This window comes from Porites lutea, chromosome 10 (assembly GCF_958299795.1).
Source record: "Porites lutea chromosome 10, jaPorLute2.1, whole genome shotgun sequence".
Taxonomy (NCBI): domain Eukaryota; kingdom Metazoa; phylum Cnidaria; class Anthozoa; order Scleractinia; family Poritidae; genus Porites; species Porites lutea.
In genome coordinates, this window is record NC_133210.1 from 31,527,954 (window position 1) to 31,550,269 (window position 22,316).

The 22,316-nt window shown below is 38.1% G+C and overlaps 1 protein-coding gene across 2 annotated transcripts in view; it reads left to right on the forward strand.

Moving 5' to 3' along the window:
* LOC140951195 (uncharacterized) overlaps window positions 1-22,316 on the forward strand; it is a 187,889-nt gene that overhangs the window by 1,683 nt on the left and 163,890 nt on the right. The window contains exons 3-8 of one of the 2 annotated variants that reach the window (XM_073400419.1): window positions 546-623; window positions 1,649-1,707; window positions 3,822-3,885; window positions 8,938-9,653; window positions 9,926-10,111; window positions 11,306-11,362. The exons of the other annotated variant lie outside the window; for it this stretch is intronic. Coding sequence (XP_073256520.1) covers window positions 8,960-9,653; window positions 9,926-10,111; window positions 11,306-11,362 — 937 coding nt within the window. The 5' untranslated portion in view covers window positions 546-623; window positions 1,649-1,707; window positions 3,822-3,885; window positions 8,938-8,959. The remainder of the gene's footprint in view (window positions 1-545; window positions 624-1,648; window positions 1,708-3,821; window positions 3,886-8,937; window positions 9,654-9,925; window positions 10,112-11,305; window positions 11,363-22,316) is intronic. 2 annotated transcript variants of the gene reach the window in all.

Genomic DNA, 22,316 nt, shown 5'->3' on the forward strand with positions numbered 1-22,316 from the left:
AGCTTCGCTCCTAAGATTCTACTGAAAAAAATCAAGGGCGTTACATGCACAAGAAGACCTAGAACCACTTTTTAAAATTTTCTATACATTTCTCTGAAAGAAAGTCCCGGGAAAATTACAGACAAATATATGGAAATCTAAAGCAAGCTTCTGGAGAAATTTAAGAACAGGTACGCCCCCAAAATTGTTTAGGACAATCCTTTGCTTTGTAGCTTTAGTGTACGATTGATATTTTTTTCAGAACAGCCGTTTTGTGGAAATTATTCGACATTAGATTCTCATACAAACACTGTAATTTCTCACACATTTGCCTACTCGTCAAGATGGCATCGAAAACCGTGACAAGGTCTATTTTATTTATAACTATGATTTAGTTGACATCTCATCATGACAAAATCTTTGATTTGTTTCTTTTGTCAGAAATATTCTTAAGATTTCCTAGATGAACGTCATGTCCGACTGCGAGATTTTGACACCATATGATCACGTCAATAGCTTGCTTTCCACTTAGTGTAAAAGATCAAAGAGTGTTGTTTTTGTTATAGGCTAACTTCCAGTGCCCTTTCAATCAGATTTCATGGTCTTTTATACAACCAGGCAGCCAGAAGCAAGTACTGATCAAGGTATGATTTTCCATTCCTTAGTTTATGTCTTAAGATCTTTAAGAATTACGTTTAAGGTGCCATATTTTTGTGAAGAGCAGAAAATTTTAATTTAAATTAAAAAACTTAAATGAAGTATCGTATTAAGTCCTTCCCTCGGAACGGTAACTCTTTTAAAATATCTTTAACAACTGATAGAGAATTTCCAACCTGTTTATAGTCAACATTTCTTATGATAAATGTTCCACCACAGATCGAAATACGATAGCGTGCACGTGATTTATAATTTTTTTCAGACTAGAGGTTTTAAAGATAGACTTTTCTGAACAGCGTTTATAGATATGCAGCACAAAATCTTCGATTTCGCTGGACCGTCCACTCCGCTCAAACATGTCAAATAAGGAATTTTTGCCGGTTAACCGAGCGGGTACTGGGACTATTTGTAGTCGATTAACCCTGATGTTCTCGAAGCCTGCAGAAGTGTTCTTTCAGGGGCACCCAACGGCAATTTTCGGGAAAATATCTGTTCGGAAGACGATTTGAGATCTAGAATTTTCGGAGCATTTGTTGTAAAATTTCTTGCTTGCCTGCCTCTCCTAGGATTTTCGAACATCTACAAAATGGTATAATTACTCATTTTTAACGGATTTTGACCCTAAAAAAGGCCACCTAGAATTTTCGGGAGCCTTTTCCTGGCTGAAATTTTCGAGAAGGTAAGTTTTGATCCCTATAATTTTCGGATCACTAGATTTTCAGCTAGGAAATCCGAACAGATGAAAAGTTTTTAGGGGATAAAAATATGCCTATATGAACCGTTTGAATACTAAAATACGTTCAACAATGCTATGTTAAGTGGTTTTGAACTATATCCTCGTTGGGTGCCCCTGTTCTTTTGAGTTTGTAAGGTAAGTTGCCCTCCCCGATTTACCTGTAAGTTGTGAAGAAAAGTAAAAGAAAAGATGTTCAGGTCCTTGGTTAGCATATACAGTCAGCGTCTGGCTAACAATGTAGCTGATTTTTAATGAACTAGATGTTCTTTCTTCCAGATCGCAAAGATCGTGTATGATGTTCATGTGATCAGTGAAGTCAACATCAGCTGCGAAAGGTAAGCAGATTGCTTTGTTAATAAGGCATTCTCTTGTAGAAAAAAGGTCACTGCTGGCGAGACAATTATTTTTTTTGTTTGATGCTCCCAAGACAAGGTTTATCACTACTTTAGGCACTGCTGTCTGCCGCCATGCTCGCAAAGACCAGGGTGGTCACAACGTCCCGCTTCCCGCCCGTACCCGGTTCGCCCGCCTCCCGTACCTTTTTGTCCCTTTGTATCCCGACTCCCGCCCTTTATTGTGTTTTTCCGGTTATCATGTAAATTAAAAAGATCAGAAGCCCGGGTTTAGTGTTAAAGCTGTGGGGTAATTTGCCAAAGATGAAAATTGTTACAGGTCAGTTTTCTTAGTTAAACTGAGTTTTCACGAACCTGGTTATCTAGTTTTGACCATCTCTTCTGACATCCCTCTACAACGACAATGGTCTCAGTCCACTGTGCAGTGTAATAGCTATTGCAGTTATCAAAGATTTGTCCAGGTTGTGCAATGTTAATCATTGACTGAATTGTCTGTATTCATAGCTTCAAGAGTAGCAACCATGATACTGATATTCCTCTCGCAAAATCATAGTCATTCAAAAGTTGATAAATTTGGTGATGCCTTAATTGCTCGAGAGAATTAAAGTGCATGTACTACTATTGTCATTTAGCAACTATAAAAAATGTAAAATTACAGTGCATAGTATAGGAAATCACACCTACCGTGCAGTTCGTAATCTTTTGCTATAATTGTTGTCTATGAAATCCAACCTGACAGCTCCCTATGCTGTTTAACTCCCTATTTTAATAGGGAGTTCTTTGGCCTTGTCCAAAAATAAAAAAAATGTGTTGTAAATCAAACTACTCCACACTCTCCAGCGCGATCATTGAAGCATCATCCCTTTGACACAAGTTTACACCACGCCGCAAAATCTTCAGTGTTTTGTGATCTACAGTCGTATGGAATGAGCTCGTAGGAAGGTCTTCCATGGATGGTTTTTTCCCCACCACACCGAAAAATACTGAGACCGATCAAAATGGTCTTTAATGACATTTGACATTTGACCTGAGACTCACTTTGTCATTCTTGTGGAGAATTTTGACAGCTGGCGAGACAGACAAGAGACACTAACACGACTGACACAGTCGACACACCTGTACATGTGTCATACCATCTCATTCATGACCTGTTATGTAAGCGGCTTGGATCAAAGGTTTCCAACCTCACCCGAAGTATGCTGTTTTTTTTTTTGTTGCGAGTACAAATTTTCGTTTTTGACTTTTCTCGCATATAAAATTTTGCTTTAAGCCTTGTAGAAGTTTAAATGGAAGCCAAGAAACATTGTTGGGTTTGTTTCCCAGGGGCCCCACTCACATATTTTAATGACGGGGGGGTCCGAAGGATTTTTTTGGGTCTGACATTTTGGCCAAAAGGGATTTTTTTGGGTCTATGAAAGACGCCGGGATTTTTTTGGGTTGCAAAAACAACACAGGGATTTTTTTTGGGTATTGTATTTTTCATCAGCTCAAATCAAAAATAACAAAGCGCAATTTATAGTTTTGTTTTTGACCAAAACCAAAGTTGAAGTTGGCATGTTTTAGCTTTCCAGAAGATAAATAATAAAATTTGCTGATGCAAAAACACTGAGGGATTTTTTTGGGTATGCTACAAAAAGTAGGGATTTTTTTGGGTAGACAAATTCTGAAGTTGGGATTTTTTTGGGTATAAAATATGAACCTCTGTCGGACCCCCCCCGTCATTAAAAGATGTGAGTGGGGCCCCTGGGGTTTGATTCTTTGGCTGGATGATAAGTAGTATCAAATGACAAAAGCTTGCCTCTTTGAATTTCTCTCCTGCTTTCTGCCCTTTCTTCTACCATCTCCTGTACCCCTCCTGCCCCCTGTTCTCCTGGGCTCCCGCCCCCTTGTTCCCCCCCCCCCCCCCACTATGTATCTCTTTCAGTCAAATCGTAGCCCTTGCAGTCAAATTTAAGTGAAACAAACAGGCAAGAGGTGAAGTAATTCCAGGGATCACTTGTGTTATTTGAGGATGAATCTGAAGTATTAAAAACTAACTGGTTACGTGAAACAGTTTTAAGTGCATGATATTTTATTCAATTTTTTTACTTTTGTAGACCAGCTACCAAGATTCTGAAGATGTCCACCTGATAACACAAGATTAAAATTATGCTCTTGAAAGTAAGTTTATATTCATTGTGACCGCTGTCATTAGTGTGCGGATGTCTGATATATCTCTGAACCAGATAATAGTTTATGAGTGTTTGACTTACAAACCTGGGGGAACTTCACGGTTGAGACTGCCATATATAATGCTCAGTCAATTCCATCCCCCGCCCCCCCACCTGGACATTTGTTGGGCACTTGTACTTTTGTTTTGGAAAAAATGGAAATGCCCCCTGGTGGGGCTGGGTGTTCATACAAAAACCAATGGTGCAAATGCCCAACCTCGGGAAAACACCAAAATTGCATTTTCCAGTAAATAAGCTGCAAAAACCATATTATGGGAAATCTGTAATGATCTGACCAAACTCGCACGTCACCCTACGCAAATCTCTCCTAGCCGCAAGTTATAAATATTGCAAAAAAGATCACATTGATCTGATTAATCTCAATGACAGAACTATAAACTAATTTTTATTAGAATTTTAATAATACCTTTCTTATTTTCGGAGATGTTTAATATAGTGAATGATTAAAAAACAACCAATGCACTTTACATGAATATTTTCTAATCACAATGGAACTGTTGAATTGTCACATTGATTGTACAATACACAAAGTTTGTATTACGCTTTCAAATATTTCACAGAGTTTTCTAGGCCCCTCTGCCTAATACCCTGCGAGCAGGCTCACTTGTGCGAGATGGGGAAAATTTTTAGGGTGGACCCACCAATGGGCGAGCTATTGAGTTTTGAATACCCCACCTTCACTGACAAACACAGTGATCTAATTGTTTAAAAGTGACAGGCATCGACAGGCAATATAGTTATGACAAAAACCATGGACACGCGGCTCTAACATTAACATATCATAGTGATAAAAAGCGACGGTAGGCCTGCATGCACTACTCTAGCCTCAAATGCCGCTTAGTTTTATTAACAGTTTTCTTTCCAGTGGGTAGATTATTTAATGCTCTGGAGGATTCTTGATTTGGACTAAGCAAATTCAGTAGCCTATATTTGTCACTTGTCTCACTCACACTGAGGTCATTTACGCAAGGTCACGTTTAAAAGCCGCCTGTTTCTAGCGGGTAGATAATGCTATGGGGGGATTCTTAATTTTTACAGAGCATATGTTATTTTTGCCACTTGTCAAAATGTAAGTGGTCTGCTTCTCGCAAATTGATTTCTTTGGTGTTATTTCTGACTGGATTTGAGCTCTGATGCAGTTTAGCACAACACCTGCACATGCAACTTTCTGTCAATTTGTTTACATTTGCTGCTCCTATTGGATATTATCTTGACACCTTGAAAGGGCGTAATTCAAAAATGAATAATAGTGGTATAACGATTAATTGAATAATTTCTCAATTAACTTTGCATGATTATGACAGCTCAGTTCGATCCATGATTCTTTACTTCCATGTTTCGATTTTGATTTGAGTTTTGCATACCTTTTCCAGGGTGCTGTCAGTGAGTTATTATATTGTAAAATCAGAATGCAGAACTCTTTAAAATCTGCGTTTTTGATTGATGAGCAAAGACGATTGCAGTGTTGACTGGAAAAATGCTGTCCTTTGACAACCCCTTGATAATTTCCAAATAAGGCAAACCAGGTGCAAAATGCTCTTTGTCAGGTTCTCAAATATGGCACAAATACGACCAAGTGGCTGTGAATCCCCCTGTCCCTAATACTATTCTCAAATTGTGGGTTTAAGGGTTGCATGTTGTTTATAAACCGTTACATAATCAAATCAAAATAATCGAAATCGAAAGGCAATAATCAAAATCGAATCAAATCGCAAGGAATATGAATATTGTTACACCCCTTATTACATTCACTTTGAAATCACTGGCTATCCGTGCAATCTGATTGGCTCTCAGCAGTGTGATTTATTCCTAAATCGCACCAGTTTTTGCTCTAAATCGCATCTTTTCCAAATCGCGTCCTTTATGTTCTAAATCGCATCATTTCAGTTTTAAATCGCACCATTTTTGTTCTATATCGCATCATTTCTGTTTCGAATACAAAATGAGATGTAAAAGCCTTTTTGTTTCGGCTTTTTAACAAACCGGCTACTTGATCAATAAAATATTAGTACTAACTAATTTCTGCGATTTCAAAATGGATGTAATAAAGTGGTAATTGAACTTCGTGTCGTGCAATTTTAGTCTGAAATCATACTTGTGATTTCAAATCGAACTCGCGCTGCGCGCTTGTTCGATTTGGAAATCACTCGTATGATTTCAGACCAAATTGCACTCCACTCAGTTCAATTACCATTATTAATCAATTAAGCCCACCCGCAAACTCACTTTTCCTCGCACCGCCAAAATAATTTTCCCTGAGTTTGCTCATTAGTGAGGCCTGCTCGGGGGCTATTTCTGCCTCGACAAATTCACGTGCAAAGGAAGCTGTGTCTTTTCCTTTAAACTCTTGAAATGATACATTGATTGTTTTCCTCCATGTGCGAGCTGATCATGATGGTGGGAGGCAATTTCTAATTTAAAAAACGGATGCAAAAAATACTGAGGGGTAGGGAAGTGATAGAGCAAAAACCATGCATAATTTTTTAAAGCATATAGGCATTAAAAATATTGTTTACAAAGCTATCTAAATTGCCTAATTTCTTACCGCATGGGGGCCTTTATATCACCACCGGTTTTGCCTGGACTAATATTTAAAAGTCCATCAGTTTCAAAATTGTGGATGGTCAGAGTAAAGAATCCAAAGAAAGCATGTCATTTTCAAAGAAATATTGATCAATATTCCCTCAGAGAGTCAGCCTAAACTTAGCAAGGAAGGCTGAAGTATTTCTGGAAGGCCCCCCTGAAGCTAAACTAATATTCCAGTTCAGCAAGAAGAAAGAGCTTGTCCTATCAGTCCTATGACTAAAGCCACTTTGCACTTAGCAACTGCAATTATTGTTTGATGAAAAGGTCACTCGAATCCAAGACATTATAAATTTTCTACAGCACAGGGGGATCCTTTGCTTAATTCCACCGGCATCTGTAAAGTTAAGAGAGGATCATTGGCAAGAACACAGATGTAATCGTGTACGTACCAGTTATCGTAAACCTAGCCAAGTATGCTGAAGGAAATTAAAAGGGCAGTGCAGAAGGACTAAAATTGGCTGGATTATTCCTGTCGACAAGAGAGTAATGTCCGTGAAAGCTACTGAGTGTAGTGAACTTTCTGGTGTTATGTTAAAGCCAGTGTTTTTAAATCCCTTGTTAGCCACTGGAAGTCACTTTAAATCCGGAATTTAAAAAGTCAGGGAAAATCTGGAAGTGCCTGGTCCCCGCACGGTATGAAATTAGGCAATAACTGTATTTTTTAATGAGGTATTGAAAAAAGAATGGTGTTAACCGCTTCCAGAAGAATTGACAATTGCCCCACCCACGGGCAGAGGTTTTCTGACAAATCCCCACCACCCAGACCGACAAGATGACAAAAGCCCGACAAAAGCCACCCCCCTCCTCCTGTGGGGGGGGGGGAGGGGAATGGGTCACTTGGAATTGGCTGAGCCATAAGCTTAATAAAATTAAAGTTTGAATGGATAATTTTGGCTTTAAAATGGGGTATTATCTCATAATTTGATGTCATCTTTACAATTTTTAATTTCAGGATTTATGTAAGTTAGATGGTGTGAAGCTATCAAAGGAGGTAATTCAGCTGAGTTTATAAGTTGATTGCAATAAAAAAAACCTAACTCCCATCATTAGAAAAACAAGATTACAGTAGATAAACTTGTTAACTTACCCTCAGAGTTAACAACTTATTTGAAACTAATGCAGTCAGCTATTTGAGAGGCATGTTTGACCTCTTTGAGCACTGTGTTTACAGTGCAACCACACAAACTGAGGTTACCCAGACAAAATTTTTAAACAAAAAATTTTGACATTAGGCGATCACAAGTCGAGATCTAAACAATTAAATTGCACTTAATTAAACTCAGAGCCAGCTCAAAATACATTGCAAACCATTTTTCCAAATGAAATAAATGAGGAATCATGATGTTTGTATAAATCAACTGTGCCATTTGCCGTGAAATAAGCAGCCGTCACCTTTAGTCGGGATTGCTCTAAAAGGCCATTTTTAGGTTTTTTGATTAACCCATTCGCCCCTGAACCGCCCGTAACCGCCCGTGCGGATCCATAGGTCCTTTCTACCCTTTGTGACGTCATTAGTTTTAACGGTCAAGGACAACTTTCTTCGCTAACTTGTGCAGAGTGAAGAGATCTTTCAAACCATACCAGAATGAGCACAATTCAGTCAAGGACACCGGAGAAAGAAGCAAAAAACCACGTGACATTGACCTGAAAATCTCCATGAAAATCTTGTTCCATTGCTGACCTACCTTTCCTTTCACCTAATCCTAAGATCCTAAAAGCTTTCCTAAAAACTCTTCCCACCAAAATGAAGCCTACTAAATGCCCAGCAAGAGAAAAAAAATTAGGCAAGAAAAGCGAAAAAAAAAGGGAGGAGAGAAAGCGAAAAGTAACAGTCAAGACTGCTGTGTCACTTTTAAACCCAAAAACTATCTCGAAATTTTGCTTTCTGCGCATGCCCGAACTTCGCAAGCTGATATTTTGCATCTGGATCAGAAGGCCGCGAAGTGTACAACCCGTAAACCGGTTTGTGGCAAGTTTTAGCTCTTTATAGCACGACAGTGACCAGAAAACCACTCGACTAGCTTCAAAACGCGTTTTTCGGAAAAATTTCCAGGAGCGAATGGGTTAATATAATAATGCAGAATTTCATTGTTTTAGATCTATACTTGTGATTGGGTAAAATTTGTCTCAAAATTTTTGCTAGGTTGTGGCCTTGGTTTGCGTGGTTTCATTGTAATTTGAAATAATATGTCAACACCTTAATCTTGTACCTGTAGGTAGACACCTTTCCTGGTCACAGTGGTGTACACTTATAATAGCGAGAGGTTTGACTCTACATAAATTAAGCTCCAACAATAATTTTTTCAACAATTTAAGTTTTGTTAACTTGTTCAAGTTTAAAAAATGTGCTGATCGTTATAAATTAATAATTATCATATTTTACACACTTTAATAGGGAAATCTTTAACTGAGACTCAATGGCGCAGCATCAAGACCTTAAAAGAAAAGGAGGTGCTGATCCTGATCATCAGATGTCAAGAAATCATGCCCCACCTCCACCTCTAAGTATTGAAGTGCCTAAAATGAGAGATCTTCCAAACATGTCGAAACCTTGGAGTGATGTCCAGCTTCCTGTTGACATTCTTCTGTTGACAGTGAAAGACTGCGAGTTTTTAGCTTGTTATACTTTCCTGAAAAGTTCTTTTAAAAGTTTTCACCAGACTCTGGGATACGTGTACTTTGGGACCATGGGTGGAAGTGGTGAAGAGGCACTAAAAGTTGCTTTAATGAGATGTCATGAAGGCTGTTCTGCTCCAGGTGGCTCTCTAGTCACTGTTATGAATGCAGTGCGGGAACTGAGACCCAAGGCTGCTTTCTTGGTTGGCTTTTGCATGGGATTAAACCCCCAAGCCACCAAACTAGGGGATGTAGTGTTATCCTCCAGACTTTTAACTGAAGAAATCACAGCTCCAGTGAAAAGAAATATCGGCAACCTTAACTTGTTTGCAAGTGAAGGCTGGAAGCCACCATTACAAAATCCAGTCGGTGAAGAAACTGAAGTACCTGAGGTACACCGTGACAGTGTCATATTATGTGGTAGTCAGTTATTCATCACCAAACAACGCCATAAGTCTCAATCTCACGTGATTGCAGTTGAAAGGGAAGGAGAAGGTAAGATTATATGCATATATATTACTATTATAACAATTTGTAGCAATTAGATTTGAGGTCTGGAACTCTAAATTGTCCCTCGGCAACAGCTTGTAACATATTATTGTGCAGGGAACGTTAAATTATTAAGCCGAAAAGATGATCAGTTTTAGTCACTACACTTCAGAGAAATATTTTGAGCTAAAAATTAGCTCTTCTAGATTCTTGTTCACAGTGGATTGAATAAGGGTCATTTTCATATTGTATGATCTGTTTTTTCTTTCCACTTACAGGACTGTTTGCTGCAGCCCATGATATGAACATCGAATGGGTGATTGTTAAAGGGATATCACATTTTTCTGATGATAGCAACACTCCTGACAAGTCCTGGAAGTCATTTGCTTCTATCATGGCAGCTTCTGTTGTGTCCAACATGTTAAATGACCCTGTTGTTTTTAAAAAATGGCCTCACTATGAAGGTATGTCACATCCCAACCTTTTCTAGTGACTGATTATTACAGGGTGTCCCAAAAGTTCGCTATAAGTTACTTTATAAGTATGTCTTTCAGTACGATTGGACTCGGTATAAAGCATTCATTTAAAGAAAAGTAATGTGTCTTTCAATCTAATTCACTATTCTCGTATTTGCTGTGCCATATCTTTTGACTCGAATATTCCATTTGTGTTCTTTCGGGCCAAAGGCGCGCGTGCACAATTATATTTTCCAGCCACATATTTTTGTATTTTATAGCCTGATGCTCGAACTCCTTCCTCTTTTTTTGTGAATATCGTGAAAGCATGTATACTTCGATTTACTGGCTTATATCTGTTGTAGAAACTACCGAAAAGCTTGAAATATCCGATTGTTGGGTGGTAAAATGATCATGGAGAAATGAAGGTTTTGAAGGCAAGAAATGAACGGGAAGACCAAAAAAAGTCCTGAATAAATTAAAGCAGCTAAAATAGTTTTAAAGAAGGTTAGATACAAAAGAGGAGACTCGACAAGGAAGCTCTCAAGCAAGCCAAGTCCAGAAAGGGTCATGAAAAGAGAATGTTTAAAATTTATAGAGGCCCCTGAGATGGCAAAAAAACCCTGTACTTTAAGCCTGCCAAGTAATGCCCAGCTCTTGTCAAATTTGTAAAGAAGTACAAAAGCCTTATTGCTGTGAAAGGGGGCCGGGATGATTATCATTTTTGGATGAATGCCCAAAATAATATTATATATTTTTAGCTGCCTTGAATTACTAAACAAATATTGTTTGGGGGCTGATCTGGCTCCTGCGCACCTGGCAGGTGATGAAAAAGCTCAAAATGGCAACGGCCACAGAATGTGATAAAAAAACAAAACAAAACAAAACAAAACAAAAAGGGCATGCTAGTTACTGAAATTCTGAATACATGTACTCAATAGAGAAATAAACATGTTCTAGAAAATTCATGTAAAAATAAAGTTTTAATCAAAAGTTATAGTGCATGAAATTAGAGGAACGAACTTTTGGGACACTCTGTAATAGTGATCGATGACTTTTCTGTTCAGATATTTTTATGTAAACTGGTTCACGTTTTTTGTCTGTTTCAAACTCAAATCATACATTAATATTAAAATAACAAAGGCCAAAAGAAAAATTTGATTTTGGGGCTTTTCAAGTTTACAATACTTTTTTTCTTTACAGACCTGACAGCAAAGAATCAGCCACAGACAACCACAAAGCCAGACAAGCAGATACCAGGTACATGTACTATCCAGTCAATGAAATTACACTATATCCAGGAGTTTTTCCAGATTAAATGATTGAACACTGCAGGTTTCAGTAGAAATAACACTAATCTTTCAATATAGTTGTTTGTTGCATCTAGAGCACAGTTTTCTCTTATTATTGTGAGATTTGTCTTTGTCAAGAGCAGTCTATTTTTGCCTGGTATTTTATAACCCCTTTTTCAGAAATTTGCTGAAAAATGCTGTTTGAAGCTCATTTTTTAAATCTGCGTTCTGATCCCTATCTGGCCAAAAAGATTGGCCAAAATTTTTTAAAATGCTGTAAGTCCAACACTATGCTGCCTTTTGTTCCTTATGCTAAAATAAAATTAACGTAAGTGTTGTTTTGAAAAGTGACACAGCCCCCTCAACTTTCTGCTGTTTCTTTCTCTCCTCCCTACTTCTATCACTTTCCCTGCCCCATTTTTGCCTTATCTTAGGGATTTACTAGGCTTCTTTTTGGCGAGACATGTTTTTGGGAAAACATTTAGCATCATCAAATTATTTTGAAGGAAGAGCAGATGGGAAATGTTAACTTCTTGGAAACATTCTTGTCTTTGTTTCAGCTGTGTTTGAATTATTTTCAATAATTTAGGAACTGTCTAAGGAAATCCACAAAATTGAAAATGATGTTGTGGTATAGTCTCAGTCTATCCACCCACCCACCCACCTACGCTACCTCAACAAAATAACTTATGACTTGCTCACCATATGAGTCACCCATAGCTCAGTGGTTAGAGCATCCCACCAGTATCTGGAATGTTGTGGGTTTGATTCCTGTTAAGGTTTTGGATTTTTTTTTCTGACCATTTCTTACGTTGTACCTTAAATATTTATTTTTGGCAATCATTTATCCATGTGCTGTTTTCTCTTATTAATTTATTTGTGTTTTTGTAAATTGACTTTTTGTCTGTCCCTCCTGGTCCCGGTTGTTCAAATGTTTGATAGCGCTATCCACCAAACAAATAACTATCCAGCAGATAAGTATTAGGGAAACCAATAATTGCACTATCCACTGGATAGTGATTTATCCAGTGAATAGCGATATCCACCTTTCGAACAACTGGGGCCTGGTAATTAAGGGTTGCTAATCAAGTCAATCAGCTACTTTATATAAACTATTGAAAAAAACTTGGAATTGATGAAAAATCCTTATTAACAGATGCTGTATGCCTTAAGGAGTGCCAGAAACAGCTGCAATCACTTTATGAAACCAGTAGCAAAGTCAAAATCATTCCATGGGACCAGAACTCTGCTGTTCATATTGACAAGATCTACACAGACTTGTCTTGGATCATGGATGACAGGACCCCCAGGGGAGTGATTCAAGAAAACCTTAACCACTACACTGGGATTTTTGCTCACAGAGAACCTCGACATTCTGTACCCAAGAGAATTTTGGTTTATGGACAGCCAGGTAAGTGAGTATTAATTAAGTAAAGAATTGTCTTAACTTAACTGGAGGGTAAGTACATGCAAAAACATACAAGAACACAGAAACCGTTCGTCTACTAACATAATGAATCTGCACAAGGTGTTAGCGTCAATGAAGTCTTTCAGCTCAGGCAAGGTAGATGTTTCTTGAGTGTTTCACTGGCATGTACATTCCAAGTGGGGTAATTTTTAACCATGCTGTCAAACCTGATAGGAAGTTTGGTCTGTTGCAATAGACTGAAAGTTAAAACAAAGTTTTGCAGTTTTCTGTGAGTTATCCAGTCTGAAAAACAATTGGCTTTAGAGCAATCAGCAGAACATACACTGTAGCCCCCAATATTAATGTAGTAATATGGTAAGAATATTAATATTGTGACTCAATTTTATCTGAAGTTCAAGTTTAATTAAATGTATGCTAAAGGGATAAAAAGAAAAAAATTATCCCAGAACAAAACTGAACCACAACCCATATAATTTGACTAATTTGATATCAGGTAAATAGTCTGTATATGAAGACATACAACTACTCATAATTGAGTTTACAAATTCATTTCCATTGTCTTTATCTTTCATTGATAATTTGTCATTTGTAAACTCCTCTTATTAAATTACATTGTACCGTTCAGACCTTTTTTCCAAACAACATTTTTTGTTGTATTTCAATTTGATCAAACTGACATAATATCACACTAAACTACCTTTATGTACTCAAAAACAAGGAAGGAGAAAATCTGTACTGAGAGAATTAAATTTAATGACAACATAATGTAAAAGAGACACCATTTTCGATGGATGTAATACAAAGCTGATTATCGAATTCAAAAATGTCCCCTTGGCATAATTTTAGAGGCAGAGGCCACCCATCATTAACTGATACTTTGTTAAATTGTTAACTATCCACCGCACAAGAATAATTTAAAAAACTCCCTTAAAATTAAGTTGTTTGAAAATAAAAGAACATTTCAATATAATATACATTCCATTTCACATGACTTTCCATTATTATAAAGTAAAACAAATCTATTGAAGAGGTATTGACAGTTTGTTGTTACTGCCTGCCTAGGTATCGGCAAGACTGTTTTCACGAAGAAAGCAACTTTTGACTGGTCCCAGCAAAGATATTCAGAAACATTAGGAGCATTTGATCTTGTCCTTCTGGTGAGATTACGTGACGTTAGTAATCTCCAAGATGTTCCGTCCATTCTGAGGGCTTGTGAAGTGCTGGATAGTAATGGTGCAATTTCCGTTGACATCCTGTATGATTACGTTTGTCGCCATCAAGAAAAAGTCTTGCTTATCTTGGACGGCTACGATGAATATGTTTACAGTTCAAAAAACGAGTCGCCTGTCTTCAAAATCTGGAAAAAAAGCCAATTAAGAGATTGTTGTGTTGTAATTACTTCAAGGGAAATGAAAGCTGAGACGCTGAGAAATTTTAGTGATGCTCAATTCAAAATTGACGGCTTTAATCGTCAACGTCAAGTAGAGTTCGCTCGTAGATTTTTGAAAGATGATAAAGATATTGCAGATTTTTTTAGGTACTTACAGCAGCACAACCTAAGGGGACTAGCAGAAATTCCCCTTCTTCTCTTAATTTTGTGCTTGCTCTGGACGAAAACAACACGTGAAGAACTACCAAAGGAACGCGCACACATCTTCGCCCAGTTTGTTAAGACTTTGTTCGATCACTTGCGTGCAAAACAGTCTGCTGAATCAGTGGTTAAAGATTACTCAGATGAATTATACGCATTAGGAAGCGTGGCCTTTGAAGCCCTTTTGCAAGGCCAGCTTTATTTCCCTGTCAGTCAGTTACCTTCTGGCTACAGTTTGATCGAGAGGCTGATTGAAGTCGGCCTTTTTCAGGTTTTAAATATGGCGAGTTTGAATCCTGAAAAAGGCGTGTACTTTATTCACAAATCCGTCCAAGAATACCTGGCTGCGAATTTCCTGAAAGAAGAGCTGACATCTAAAAAGGCTGAAAGTACAAATTCCCTCTTAAAGTTGGACTCAGTTAAAAAGATCCTAGAGATGACTGAGGTTTTAAAATTTGCTGTTCAGTTGTCAGAAGAAGCCGCGCGCGAGATTGTGATTCACCTTGGAATAAAGAGCGGACTGAAAGAGTTCAAATTCGACAGCGAAACACCGTCACAGTGGGACTTGTCAGACGAACAAAGAGATTGTATTAATGTTTGTTACGAGTTCTTTTTCTTCAACTTCTCAGCTGAGACAAGAAAAAACCTCTTTCCTACATTTCTTTCCTCTTTAGGAGGAGTTCTTGTAATTGATAAAGAGCAGCTAAATGTTATCGTAGAGGAAAAATTAGTTCAAACTACCGAAACACCCAACTACGTTTTTTTTAATAAAAGCATTTATAAAGATTATACAGAGCAGGACTATAGTAATTTAATAATTTTAGTACAACAATTAAACGCAGTTATTGTTAGCTCTGCAGGAGAAAAGAAAGCATCAGAATTTTTAAGCAACTCAACATGGCGTAGGATTGATGACTTTTTTTCAAAGAAAGAAGAAAACAACACTCACCTCTATTTAGCTAAAATTGTTAAAGATGAACGTAAAGGCATTCCTTTTCCTTGTGATATAATAAAGGCGCTAATAAGTAAACAAGAGACAACAAAGAAGACAAACATGAATGGTGATGAGTCAAGTGAAGAGAGCAGCAGCAGCTGTTGTTCAAAGCGTCATGGTCTCTCCAGGGTTGGGTGGATTGAAGCTCGGAATGTGAACAGGTCAGAAGTGGAACTGATGATTGCGATGAGGCCGTTTATCACCGCTCCACACGAGATACTGGTTCGGGATGAATACAGTGAAGTGTTGGATGCTGAGGTAACAGAGTCTCTACTGAGGAGCATCCAAGTAACACACAAACTGAAGAAATTATCACTCTTGGGTATCAATGTAACATCATCACCTGCTGTGGAGTTTATCAACAATTTATTTGAAAAAGCACCAAACTTAGAGTTGCTCGACATGTCATACAATCCTCTTCTGGGTGCAGGAGTAGACAGCTTGATTAAACATCTCAGCTGCGCTCCTCACCTGAAGTATCTGTGGCTTGTAGGAGTGAAGATGACTCCACAGCAGGTGATGGATCTGTCATCAGCCATCAAGCAGCCCGGCAACATCACTTATCTGGTGTCATACTACCACGTAAGTTTTCCAATTTTATCGCAATTTGTTTCTTTATTCTTTGTTTACAGTTTATTTCTACTCAGCCCTTGCCTTTCGCCATTTTCCTTTCTTTGTCATTTTTATACTCGACGAAACACGAGATTTACTTTTGAAAACAAATCACAAACTTTAGCAGATTCAAAGTATCATTTCAAATTCATTCCTTTCAATTGATTAAACTAAATCCAAAAAAAAAGTTTTAACCGAGAACAAGTAAATTAATCTGAAAGTGTTTTCACTATGCAAAATAATGGATCAGCGAGCAGATATGAAATTTCTCTTCGAGTCTGGTTCAACTCGATATGAGCTCACTTAACAAACTTGTGATATATGTATTAACACAAAAATTCCAAAGTATCAATTTCTCAATCAATTTTAATTCATTACTTTTCGTAAAATGATGAATAACAAGCATAAAGTCAAAAATGTGTTCTGTTCATGCTCAATTCAAACAAACAATTTGCAAAAATTAAGAAAAAAGGCTAACCACTTACAGTTTCACTTTTATCGCTAAGATTTTCGTAAAATCAGCTAAACTCAAGTAAAGTTTCTTTGAGAGTTCAGAAAACGAAGAAGTCCTTTCAGAGCTGTCCTTTTGTTTGAGTGTCCCTTGCGTTTCGGTAAATGCTTGTCCTCCCGTAAATAACCTCACTGTAGCGTAGGTTTTTGAGATAGCGTTCCACAAAAAATATATTCCTCTGAGACACTTTGGTTGAAATTTAACACCATACATTTAATTATAGGTAAAGCACTCCTCTATGGTACAAGCTGTCTATTTTTGTCGGTTACTTCTTTTCCAGTTTTACGACGAACAAAACAAATCCTGCGTCACTTCGCGTCTTTTATGAATGAGTTGAAGTTAATAAATGTAGTTTCCTTTAGCTTGCACAAATCCTTTGACAAATTCCTGAGCACATAAGACGAGTTTTTCTCTTAACTGGCATTGTACGGTGTTTTCTCATTCTTTTTGTGTCCATCTTGAGTATTTTTGCGTTGAAAGTTTTCTTTGAAGAGCAAACTCAACTGAAGTGAACAACAAACTACAAAATCAACAAACTGTCATTCAAAGTGGCGTGAGAGAAGGCTTGTGACGTGGCGAGAGCTGATTGGTTATATAACTACCCACGTGGTAGAATTTTCCCGCCTTTCGTTTGGTAGCGCAGCAAGCGTTTCTTCAGACGAGACGAAGGTTTTTGTGCGCCTCCCCTTCCAACCCCCACTAAGAAAAAACTGATCTGTGAGAATTTTATCAGACCAAGAGTTAATAGAAAAAAGGGCTCCAAGGTTTCAATAATTCGCACATTTTTAGAGTATATTATTTGCTTTTGCTGTTTTGAAAGTCTTGCAGGCAAATTTTAGGGGTTGAAAAGTAGAATGTGATCTTTAAGATGTGAGCACCTTTAGAGTTGCGTCCAAGAAGTCAGATGCATTTTTTGTTGGTTTTGTCGTTTTCCCCTCTTTTTCGCATTTTTAACTCCTTTTTTGAACAGGACTTTAGTTCGTGAGCCCTTGCTTTTTCTGTATGTAGGTAATTTCTAATCACTATTAAACGGCACAAAAATTCGGAAATTTGGGGTTGACAAGGAAAAATGAGGAACGTCTTGCGCAGCAACCTAAAGGGTGGTTTACACTAGCGACAGAGTCGGAGTTGGAGTCGTAAGATCGCTTATGACCTAGTGAAAATCGAAAATCGGAGACGTAAGCAGAGTAACCCGAGATCTGGCTGAGTTGATCTAACCTGAGTTTCGCTTTGAAAATTACATTCGGGCGGCCAAGGCGATTTTTTTAGCGGTAGCCGTTAGAGAGAATGCATGAGAACCGCTAAAATTGGGCCTGATCTCAGGTTATAAGCGGAATCATAAGCGCGCCGGAATCGGAGTCCGAAGAATTAGAACGTTTCCATTTCTTCCGACTCCGCTTACGTTCCGCTTATGATCTAGTGAAAACCAGATTGTCAGAATCGGAAGCAGGAGCAGAAGGATAAACCAATCCCGATGCACGTTGTCACGCTTTGTGATTGGTTTGGTTCTTCCGCTTCTGCTTCCGACTCTGACAATCTGGTTTTCACTACATCAGAAGCGGAACTTAAGCGGAATCGAACACAAGCTCTGCGCTTTTGATTATGACTCCGACTCCGACTCTGTCGCTAGTGAAAGGAAGCCATAATTTTGAGACACTCAGTAGAACGTTTTTTAGCGCAGCGGTACGCGCAAGACCATTCAGGACGAAATTACTGTTCAGGGCATGTGGATTTTAAGACTTTGAACTTAATAAGGCTTCGGAGCAGATTGCGAAATGAGCAAAATCTCTTGTTTAGTCCTAAATATAACTAAATTAAAGAAGAAAAACGTCTTTGTCGCAAGCAGAAATTTCTATAGTACTTCTTTGACTATGTGTTGTAGAAATGACCTCTCTTCGGGGTGGAATCATCTTGAGCTTTACTCAGGTTGGTCTTAAAGTCCCAAGAGTGATCAACATGAAGTTTCTCTTTACAATATCAAAACATTATCAAAAGAAGATGTTAGGAGAAGTACTAAATTGATGAACAAAGGAGAAGTACTTTGATCTTTTATCAAGTTCTCTCAACTAATTCTATAAGGCAATGTATGGACAGTAGTGTGGAGAATTTGTATTTTTATATTGGGGCTTACAGGGTTAATGGTAAATTTCTAGTTGTCCGATGAGCATTCACGTCCCCATCACATAGTAGTTAACCCCTGGGGTTATTTTTGCCCTATGTGTTTCATTGCTTAAAATCTAGACTACACTTTCGATCTTTTAAACGTTGCTTTAAAAGTTGGATGGTGCTAGTGTTATCTTGTGATTTGTTGTAGGATCGTGAAGGGAATCCCAATCCTGAACATGACTGGCTATCAGAAAACCATTGGAAAAGGTCGTTCCCCAGTCTCTTTTCTCACTCATCAAATGAATCACAGCCGCAAAGGCAACAGGTTGGTCTTATTTCTTGAAAAAAAAAAAACTGAAAAAAAAAAACATTCCGTTTAAAAACGTATGGTTTTTCTTCAGCTTTTCAGGAGTTCACTTATTATAAACTGAAACTGAGGGAACAGTAAATGTGTGTTATATCATAGTAGTTTCAGGCTGTTTTTTTTTTTTTTTTCTAGTCGCAATTTCATAAAAAATGATCAGTCAAATCAAAACAGTGTGGTTGAATGTAAGTCTTACTAAAAATAACAAGTTATTTCTGTGGTCTTAGACTCTTAGCTCACTTCTTTTAACAAGTGAGCTAAGTCATACGGAAACCGACGGTTCTCTTACAACGATGTCTTTTAGTTGTGGAAGTTACTGTCCGAACAATATTGCAACAGACTGCAATCCGTTTCGGAAATGTTGAGTGTTGTGTTTTTTTGTCAGGTCGATTCATTATCTGAATCTGAGGATGAGGAAGAGGAAGAGTGGGTGAGTTATCGGCTCTAAAACACAATGAGTAGCCGAATGTGCAGCCGAGTGTTTTTCACGAGTTTTTAATAGTTGATAGGTTGGGTTTGTTATTATTTACTTGTTTGTTTGTTTGTTTTTTTTCCTTTTTCTCGGCCATGTTTTATCAGATTGAAAAACTTGCCTTACATTTTAATTTACTTTGAATTTTCTTAATGACGTGTTGTTTATTTTATTTTTTAAGTTTTATGGTATGACTTTAAACGTTACTCTTCCTAATATCTTAGATTTTTGATACAGATTCACTTTTTTATCAACAAGACTTTCGTCAATTATTTGGTTCCTTTATCAGGGAAAATAGTGACACTGTTAGAAGATTAGATTTACTATGGCATTTTCAATTTTTATTGACTTGAATCAGGGACCAAAACTCTTGTTATGTACATGAAGACTGAAATAACGATCCTAAAAGATAAGAAATGGATAGTGTATAGTGTTAAGTGTGTGATTTTTGGCAGGATGAGGAAGGAATCATACAGTCTGAAGAAGAAACAGCTGAAGAAATGTCATCATATGAATCAGAAGACAACCAGGACCAGGTAAGTTATAAGACTTCTACCCTTAAAATTAACGCTAAAATAAATGACGTGTCGACCGTTTCAAGGCATTCTCGAGTTCGACTTCATTAGTAAAATGAATATTTGTATAATCATACTATCGTGGACGGTCGATTGAAGCGTTTTGTGTACCCCACGTTCAATATTCAGAGCATTGCTCCTCACCAGATATCCACAGCCATCATCACAGTGCCCATCCAGCATTTTAACATGACATGACATGAAAATGTCAACGTTCTCACTTTACTGGTTAGAGCCTTGTTACGCATTTTAAGCAAACAAAGAGCTTGAGGCTTAGAACCGACCAGTGAACCGAATATTGGTTCGGCTACTTAGGTTCTGTCTTTGTAGAAGAGTTTCTTTTGCTCAATCATCTTATTGGCTTATCAACTCCTATCCTGCACCAGGCGTTCAGATAGTGGAAAGTGCCACTCTCCACTATCTGAAAGCCTGAAACACGCTCATCAGCCCTTTTTTTCTTTTACCACTCGCACAGATTCTGGCAGAGACTCGCCTCAGTATTCACGACTCACCATTCCCCGCTGACGATCAAGACACCGTGGGAACATTTCCAGCGCCTCCTGATCCTACTGGTAAGGTTTCTTGTCCCCCTGCCCCCCTCCTCCCCCCCAGTTCCCTGCCTCCCCAATCACAGATGTAACAAAACCTGTTGGCGATTAACGCCCTGAGCACTAATAAGAAGTTGTACATAAGTTCGTTGCGCTCAAAAGTCAGTTTTGGTTTGTGAGATTGCCTTCTTTTTAATAGTTGCGGTGTAGACGTGCGACAAGTTGCTGTTGTCACATTCTGTTCGTAATTTTGATGAAAGAAATCGGACGTCAAGGACTATGTTTATCCATTAGTCTGTTTATAGACCAAAAAGGTATTCTACGCAGTACTACCCGGCATGAGTATTTAACGGACCAAGCCTTGCTGCCATGTACAGAAACGAAAAGCATGTCAACAGTTACAATAGTCACTGAGGACGTTTAAAAGGAAAAGATCCTCTTTCTCCTGTTCCGATGTAGATATTTTCCGGTGTTACCTAAAGTGAGCGATGTTTGCACTAATGATTATTTAAACTTACGTAGTAAAACGAGGGGGCATAACATTAAGAAAGGATAAATGTTCTAGAAGTCTATCAGTCTGAAATCGATGGTTTCCTTTATACGTTATGTGACGTAAGATCTTTATTTCTTCTTTAAGCTGATCCAATGTTAGCAGGGCCATCCATTCCTACTCGTTGGATGCTAATTTCTACCTTTCTTTCCTTAACAGCTGATCCAATGTTAGCAGAAGCGACTATTCCTACAGGGCATGGATCCAACCACGGTCTGGTACCTCACGTTCAGCATTCAGGGAATTACTCCTCACCAGATATCCACACCCATCATCACAGTGCCCCATCCACCATCTTTACACCTGGAGGATCCTTGTCTACCGATCCGTATCTCAGCAGTGGTCCTGGCCCTTCTACAGTCACACAGGAAGAGCTCATTGACGAGGTAATGAGGCCGGACGAGAGCGATGGGCCGGATTCATATTGCTGTTCTTGTATATTAGTTTGAAACAGTGTTAAGGATTATTGAGAACGACTTTATGGATCAGTCGTTTACTCAATAACAAACTTGTTGATAGGAATGTTATTGAGCATTGCTAGCCCCAAGAGTGTCAGAGCTCAAGGTCGTACCTTTACTTTCGTGGTCTTTGTTTAGTATTCATCTTCACTGGGATGCCTGTGTGGATCACACGCCTAAAACCTAATGATAGGAGCGTCATTCATCATAGCTGGGCTCTGAGGTGTAAGACAATAACACCCGTAATGAAGGTTAAAAAAACATAATCGCCATTGATTATTTGGAAACAAGTCAATAAAAAAAGATTCAAAGATGAAACGGGGTTTCGTGGGACAGGTATGTTTCAATTAAGCTGCTCAATGCGATAAGCGGAAAGGGTGTTTAATATCTGAATTAACAAACTATCAGCCGTTTCTTTCCCTATTTAATGCGCACAGGAGGTATACCTATTTGATATGCTGACATCGTAAAGATTGAATTTTGCTTTATTAAGTAGGGTATGAAAGCTTTGAAGTGAAGTTTCGGTTAGGAACCTCATGTTTTCCTTTGTTTACTTCACAGGGGGTGCACTCACAGACTGAGATTCAAGAGTTGCTTAAGTTGAAACACTTGTCCTTTGATGATGGTTGGTTGTAAACATTTAGATATTTCAAAAATAACTAAATACGATCTTACAATAGAACCAGGTTTTACCACGTTTCGGTACTTCTTT